Source organism: Scyliorhinus canicula, chromosome 5 (assembly GCF_902713615.1).
Source record: "Scyliorhinus canicula chromosome 5, sScyCan1.1, whole genome shotgun sequence".
Lineage (NCBI taxonomy): Eukaryota > Metazoa > Chordata > Chondrichthyes > Carcharhiniformes > Scyliorhinidae > Scyliorhinus > Scyliorhinus canicula.
Window position 1 is genome coordinate 81,145,908 of NC_052150.1, and position 8,354 is coordinate 81,154,261.

Below are 8,354 nucleotides of genomic sequence, written 5' to 3' on the forward strand. Positions count from 1 at the left end.
AGAAGGATGGGTGAGTAAATTTGCAGATGACACTAAAGTCGGTGGAGTTGTGGACAGTGCAGAAGGATGTTCCAAGTTACAGAGGGACATAGATAAGCTGCAGAGCTGGACTGACAGGTGGCAAATGGATTTTAATGCAGAAAAGTGTGAGGTGATTCATTTTGGAAGGAATACAGGAAGACAGAGTACTGGGCTAATGGTAAGATTCTTGGTAGTGTGGACGGGCAGAGAGATCGCGGTGTCCATGTCCATAGATCCCTGAAAGTTGCCACCCAGGTTGAGAGGGTTGTTAAGAAGGCGCACGGTGTGTTAGCTTTTATTGGTAGAGGAATTGAGTTTCGGAGCCATGAGGTCATGTTGCAGTTGTTCAAAACTCTGGTGCGGCTGCATTTGGAGTATTGCGTGCAGTTCTGGTCGCCGCATTATAGGAAGGATGTGGAAGCATTGGAAAGGGTACAGAGGAGATTTACTAGGATGTTGCTTGGTATGGAGGGAAAATCTTATGAGGAAAGGCTGAAGGACTTGAGGCTCTTTTCGTTAGAGAGAAGAAATTTAAGAGGTGACTTAATTGAGGCATACAAGATGATCAGAGGATTAGAGAGGGTGGACATTGAGAGCCTTTTTCCTCGGATGGTGATGTCCAGCACGAGGGGACATAGCTTTAAATTGAGGGGAGATAGATATAGGACAGATGTCAGAGGTAGGTTCTTTACTCAGAGAGTAGTAAGGGCGTGGAATGCCCTGCCTGCAACAGTGGTGGACTCGCCAACATTAAGGGCATTCAATTGGTCATTGGATAGGCATATGGACGATAAGGGAATAATGTAGAGGGACTTTAGAGGGGTTTCACAGGACGGCGCAACATCGAGGGCCGAAGGGCCTGTACTTCGCTGTAATGTTCTATGTTCTATGATATGTATAAATGGTGCGGGATTCTCCATTGCCCGATGCCAAAATAAATTGGGAATGGCGATTGGGCGGAGAATAGCTCCCCATGCCGAAATCGTGGCAGGCGGCAGTTTGGCACTGAATTGCGATGCCCCGCACCCTCCAAATTGGCTTGCGGCCATGGTAGAGAACCCCTAGCAGATTTCTCAACTAATACATCAACGAAAGTTAATTTGATGGCTCCATTTTAAAGATGAATTTGTGCACAGTGTAGAATCCATTAAGACATATAAGGACATGTCTACATACAGCAGCAGATTTAGATACAGTATCCACACATTGGAACTATGCAAGGGATTGGTGGTTAGGTGTCATTCCATTGAAGACATGTTTCTCTTGGAACCAACAAAGATGTTTGTAAAAGCTGGGCCTGGAGGGAATCCCATTGCAACACCGTCTGTTTGGGCACACCAGGTGTCACTAAAACTGAACTTAACTGCGTGATTGTCAAGTTTATAAGCTCAATGAATACTGATTCATACAATGGTGGTGGGTCTAGATCGCTATGATATAGTGATATAATTTCCTTGCATGTCTTAATGGGCTCTATCCTGTGCTCAAATTTGCTTATTTTAGCTAAACAAAATAAGTGAGAGCCATTCCATGGTTCATTCCTCAGCGAGATGCCTTGACCAATCAGAATCAAGCTGTCTGGTTTAAATTTCAAACAATGCTTGGCAGTTAATTTCAGCCACCATCAGCAGGTGCATTCTACATGGGAACACCTCTAACAATCAGATTCCACATGTCAACCAGTCAGCATTCTCTTATATTTGTTGTTTCCCCCAGACGTTAATACTTTTGCAAATTGTCATGATGAGTGCAGGACAAAAAGCTTCTCCAAAATAGTCTTTTTTTTCAGCAGTTACTCTGCTGCTATCTTTGTCCAGGCTACCTTGGTCAGGGGGGAGGTTTTCCACGTGTCACCACTGGGGAAAAGTACTTGCCACTTCTCTTGGACAGCCAGGAAGAGAACGTGCAGGGAGATATCGCTGAACTATGCAGCCCTGTATTTCCCCTGAGACTTCTCTCAGTATTTCTAGCTGCTGGCAGCAGTTTCAGAGGTCTAATGGAGGGAAAGTAATGAGAGGGAGGCAGCAGTTTGAGGTCGCCCAAAGTTGCACATTCTTCAAAAAGAATGCTGCTGGCTTATAGGGAGTAGATGCCTGTCTGGGTGCAGTTTATGACTCGTGCTCAAACTTTCAACTCCAAGAGCCACTGGCAGGGTCATTGACTTCCCCCCAACCTCACTGCAAAAGTGGCCAGGCAGGCCCCATGCCTCTGCATATCTAACTGGCTGGCTGTCACACGATGCATGTGGCTAACCTTTCCCCGAGCAAGCGGAAGTCCTGCACACTTCTGAAACCACCATCGGGGACCATGCTGCTGGTGCAAAATTCCGCCCTTAGATTTGCGTTTCAGTTGCGTGATTCCTCATCAATTGTAAACCTGCAGGGTGACGTGGAATGTTGTCGTATCTCATTGCACCTGCAGACTAAAATGGTCCCTTTTAATGGTGCAGCATTTTATGTTCAGATCTATCCAAGTGCCTTATTGTCCTTTATCAGTTAATATAGGTATTTCTCATATTGTTTATGTATCAGGCCTGTACCAGAGTATTCAATCACTCCAATAGACTCTATCCAGTGTCCTGCCAAGGCTGGTTTCCATTCTTTGTTTTCAAGTGAAGTGCCAATACCATTGATACATCTTCAACCCTCTCTTTATCTCAGGGTTCCAAATATGCCTCTCCCATCTGGCAAATCATAGTAGTTTAAATCTGTGGGTCTTTTGACCCATTTTCTCAATTGTTTTTCATGAATAAACAAAGGGATGTGATTACCTTTTCCTTGGTCCAGTCCTTTCTGTACCATTTTCATCAAAAATGCTACATACAAACTATACATGATACCTCTAGTAGTCTTGATTCTGATTAGCTTGTTTGCCTGTATCAACTCATTTTTTTACCTTTGACCTTCCCCAGCTCTCACGCCAAATCTTCTCTAAACAATAATGTATTCTGATGCACCATTATCTCATTGTGTTCCCACATATTTTCGATATTTATTCTGTTTACTTCTTCTAATCCTGCCCTGGATCCTATTCTTCACCATTATATCAATTCTTACTTCCTTCCCAGTTTAAATTGCTTATGTTCCCCATTTTTCTACTCTTTTCTATTAACTCATTTACTAAATCTCCTATCATTTTGCTTATTGATTGCGGCACGGGAGCACAGTGTTACCACTGTTTCTTCACAGTGCCAGGGTCCCAGGTTTGATTCCCGGCTTGCGTCACTGTCTGTGCAGAGTCTGAACATTCTCCCCGTGTCTGCGTGGGTTTCCTCCAGGTGCTCCAGTTTCCTCCCACAGTCCAAAGATGTGCAGGTTAGGTGGATTAACCAGGCTAATTTGCCCATAGTGTCCAAATGTTAGGTGGGATTGCAAGGTTACGGGGATAGGATGCTGGCGTAGGCTTAGGTAGGGTGCTCTTTCAGGGGCTGGTGTAGACTCAATGGGCCAAATGTCCTCCTTCTGCACTGTAAATTCTATATTATCTACCCCGCTGCATAATCCAGCTCACAAATTCTAATCTTTAACACAGCTGGCACAATTTTGAAACTATATGATGCATTTCCTGATCGAATGCTTCCAGTCTATTGACATTTGGATTTTTTCACTAGATCAGATAGTTCTTTCTTTTAAGTAGCTTGGCATTTGTTGGTTTCACAATTTGTGTTATTTTTTGCAGGAAAGATTCCTCCTCTGTCATCACAGTGCATGCCATCTCTTCTCCTTTCCACATGTCACTGTCATATCTATGGCCAAGTTAATATTTAGGGCATGTATGTCCCATCCCACTTGGGGGAGTCTGCCCGGTCCCCCATGTATGGTAAACCAATGACAAACTGCAGTCCTGGCACATGCAGTGAGGAATGGTGGTGAATAATTAAACTGAGAACAGGAGGAGTGTTCATGAACATCCCCACCCTCGATGTTGATGGAGCCCAGCACATCATTAAAAAAGGCAAAGTTGAAGTTTTTTCAACCATCTTCAGAAAGACGTGCCAAGTGGTTAATCCAGTATAGCTGCAACTTTTGAACCTACCTGACAACTGGAAAATTGTCCAAGCATGTCCTCTCCACAAAAAGCATGGAAATCCAAACCAGCCAATTAACATTCCATCACCCTCGTCTCAATAAGCCAAAGACATGGGAGCAGAAGTAGGCCATACGGCCCATTAAGTCTCCTCTGTCAATTAGATCATGATCCTCAACCCCACTTTCCCACCTTATTCTCATAACCATTGATTCTCTCACTGTTTAAAAATCTGCCCACCTCAGCCTTGAATATATTTAACCATCAGAAAAGTAATGGAAAGTGCCGCCAGCAGCTCTATCAAGCGGCACTTACTCACCATTGATATGCTCACAGGTGTCCAGTTTGGATTCCACAAGAACCACACAGCTTCAGATTTCATTTTGGCTTTGGTTAAAACATGGACAAAAAAACTGAATTCTGGAGGTAAGGTGATAGTGATTTCTTTAATACCAGGCCCGCATTTGACGGAACACCAGCAAAATTGATGTCAATGGGAATCAGCTAGAAAACTGTCCACTGGCAGAAAGGAAGGTGGTTGTGATCGTTGGAGACCATCAATGCAGTAGTTTCTCAGGATAGTATCTAGGTCCAATCATCTGCATCTGCTTTATCAATGACCTTCCAACCATCATAAAGTCAGATGTTGTGATGTTTGCTTATGATTGAACTCTGTTCAGTTGCATTTGCAGCTCCTAAAACGATGAGGCACACCATGCCTCCATGCATGGGCATCATTCAAGCTTGGGCCAATGTAACTGTTGCACCACAGCGGTGGTAGGAAATGATCGTTATCAACAAAGAGATCTCAACATTGCTCTTTGATATTCGACGGAAATGCCATTACTGAATGCCCTAACACCAACATCCTGGAGATTACTATTGGCCAGAAACTTAACTGGACCAGCCATATAAATACTAAGGTGATTAGAGAACGTCAGCGGGTGGGAATTCTGCAACAAATAACTATCTCCCCAGCATCTACAAGGCACCAGTCAGGAAATACTTGCCTGGATGAGTGCAGCTCCAACACTCCAGAATCTCAACATCATCTAGGTCAATGAAGCTATTGAATTAACACTCCCCCCAACACTGGCATATCTATGATGATGCACTGGAACAACTCACCAAGGCTTTTTTGACAGCACCTTCCAAACCCCAACTTCTGCCACCTAGACATTGTGCCCGGGACACCATCTCCATTGCTAGGCAATTTCCGCGAGCAGTTAAGGGTCAACCAAATTGCTGTGGGTCTGGCGTCAGCAGATTCGCTTTTACAACACAGTCACTTAATTCGAGATTTTTATTGAATTCAAATTTTACCTTCTGCCGTGATAGCATTCAAATCCAGGTCCCCAGAGCAGTACCCTGGGCCCCTAGATTATGAGTATCAGTGACAATATCATTATACAGCTTCTCCTACAAGCTTTCACAGATGTTGGAACACACTTTCTTTGTCCCACTGCATTACAAAAATAATTAATTATATACGAAGTTGAGATGATTTGAGAGATGGGATATGATGATCCATAATTGTGTGTCTTTCTACATTAGATCAATAGATTTCTGTTCAAAAACCATATTTATAATAAAAATATAAAGCATTAAATGTCACTTTGAATTTCACCCATCCTATCTCATGGTGTAGTTTTGCTTTTGACATGTCCAACCATATTTTGAACAACGTTTCTGTCTCTTCTGCTGGCAAACCACACAACATTTAACATAATATGTTATACTTGTCTTGAATTTACTTTTTGATCTGTTCCCTTAATGGCTCTGTAATCCTGCTTTCCTGTCTGAATTTGAAATGATAAATTGGGCCGTGTTGATATATTGTACATACCTAAATTTTCCTGCCTCACTTTTCTACATCAATTATACATTTATTTGTATTAGTTTACAATCGGTTTTATTGCGCGAAACTACAGAGTATTTAATATCCAAAGTTTTGAACCATGTATTTAGTCGACTCTGTGTAAAGTTTAACGTACAACATTAAGAATACATTCTGGAAAAAAATACAAAGCACGAAGGTAAGTTTGATAGACATTGCGCGCATTCAACATGTCGAAGTTTTGAATGTCACCTTCCTTAACCCAGGGAGTTCGCTTCGAGACGGACGGAAATCCATTCGCCGCAATACAACAGCGATGTCTCTGTCCTCAGTGAAGCCACCTTTTTTCAGGCTTTCACTGGATTGACTTTCCTCGTTCTAAAGATCAGTGAATGTAATCGGAAATGTAATTTACTCCTGGGGTGGTGCATGACCAGCAAAGGCGAAGTTGAATGTGTTGCGTGGAGTTTGGACGCCTCGCGGCGGCGCGCGGTCCAGGTACAGCCTCTGCTGCCAAGCCGGAGCCGGGACTTGGAGCGCACCTGAGAGGCACGTGGCCGGTCTGATTGACAGGGAGAGTGTTCCCACTCCCCTCCCTCGCGGTAAAGCACCAATGGGGAGGCGACGCGGGCCGCGCGCTGCTCTCTTTACCTGGGGCAGGTTTGCAGCCTGAGGAAGGGAAGCAGCGCCCCCCGGGTGGGAGAGGGAGGGAACAGGTCACATCCCACATCCCTGAGAGACAGGCGCATTTCACATCGACAGGCTGCGGGCGCCGCGCAGGGCGAAACAACAAGTTTTACCTTATCAAGAATCGGCACTCGGATCATAAACCACTGGGGCAAAATGCGTGGACACACAGCAGACATGGACTAACAGCCGCGCGGAGTTAACCACAAACAAAAAAGGCGATTTGATCATTTGAATTCGTGGGGAGAAAAAAACAATTCTACTGCAGATCAAGTCAAAGCTTGGGAGAGGCGAACAGGTGAGCCAGCGAACAGGAATGGTGATGTGGAACTCTTCATCAAAAAGTTGGAGGTGGCATTGTTTTCTTTTATGTTTTGTGCTGTTTAATGTTTCCTGCCACGAGATTTTTTTAAAAATTAAAAAAGTGAAATTATTGGTCCCGTCAGTGCAGGCAGCAATCTTTCGTCCTCCAAATGATACTCTCCGTGTTTTAAAGCAGGTCAAGGGTGTGAAGAAGTGGCCGGGAAATGGCTGACGGTGGGAAGACCAGTTGGTGGAAGTCGATGACCATGAAGAAGAAGCCGAAGGAACTGACGGACAAGGGAGCAGGGCTGGAGAATGTGCAGTCGTCCACGGACAAAACGGCCGCTCAGGAAAACAAACATCCCAATTTCATGGACGATAAAGATTACGTGGACCCCAAATTAGAAAAAGGCTTCAACGAGAAAAGCACACGCAGGAACCTGAAAATCTCGCGCTCCGGACGTTTCAAGGAGAAGCGCAGAGTCAGGGCCACTTTACCGGAGAGCACCAAGTTTTTTGAAGGCAACGCGAATGGAAATACAAACGATGAAAACTAATGCAAAAATATAATTTCTAAAGACGCCGGCCATGCGACGAATTTAAAGACTGGTGAATGAACTCTAATGGGAGACCTTACAGCCCTTAATTTGCTAGTGATAAAAGCTGAAATTAAAGTGTCAATTTATATTACCTTGAATATTTCATGAATTATATGTTAAATATTTATTTGTTGTAATGCGGACACCTACTGGTGTAGATTGATTATACGATTCCGAAATTCTTCCCCTGTCAGGTGCAGAGACGGGCAGTGAAATTCTCTGCGGGTGAGAATTATTAAGAAACGCTTGTTCTGTTTCAGAACCTTTTTTTGAGGGGGGGGGGGGGGGGTAAATGATTCAAGTTATTAGTTAATATCGAGAACGCTACCTTTAGCAAATATATTTTTTCAATAGCTGTTATTAAGCTCGAAGACCGTCAGCTCCCAACCAAAGCAATTGTTTATATTTGAGATTTAAAGGGATTAATTTTTTAAATAAAATATTTTCAAGACGATTCAGAGCTGTACTGTTTCATACTTGCTGGAAACAATTGTTTTTCTCCCTCCTGAAAGGTTCACAGAAAGGTGCTTTTCTCCCTTCTCTTGGGCCATTGTAAAAGTTAATCATTTGCTAAAATATAGCCACAGATCGAAACGCAACACGCCCAATAATCCAACACGTTGAACCTTTTCTTTAGAAGATGGTGCTTCTGGAGTTTTGCCACAAAATTAGTAAGCATTTTCTTGGATCAATCGCGACCACTATTTTCTTGGGGAAATCATTCTACTCCCAGTGGATAAAGCCAGCAATTGGGGATCATTATTCGTACGTTGCTGGTTTGAACGAGGTGCTGTAGTTCTTTTACTATAAATATACTTTTCACCGATGTTGGCGGCTGGTAGGAAAGTCTGATGAAAGCTGGCCTGTCTCTATCGCTCAGT

At 43.6% G+C, this 8,354-nt stretch overlaps 1 protein-coding gene across 4 annotated transcripts; it reads left to right on the forward strand.

The window, feature by feature from the left end:
• The first annotated feature begins 6,550 nt into the window (after positions 1-6,550).
• On the forward strand, positions 6,551-7,927 carry LOC119966087 (proline-rich protein 15-like). Of its 4 annotated transcripts, none has more exons than XM_038797284.1 (2): positions 6,551-6,922; positions 7,068-7,927. In XM_038797284.1, exon 2 carries the CDS (start codon positions 7,099-7,101, stop codon positions 7,429-7,431), a length of 333 nt encoding a protein of 110 aa, XP_038653212.1. In that variant the 5' UTR covers positions 6,551-6,922; positions 7,068-7,098; the 3' UTR covers positions 7,432-7,927. The 4 variants fall into 4 exon arrangements, with proteins under 4 accessions (XP_038653212.1, XP_038653211.1, XP_038653209.1 ...); XM_038797283.1 differs by having other exon boundaries at positions 6,552-6,922; positions 7,071-7,927; XM_038797281.1 differs by having other exon boundaries at positions 6,555-6,869.
• Positions 7,928-8,354: the final 427 nt, after the last annotated feature.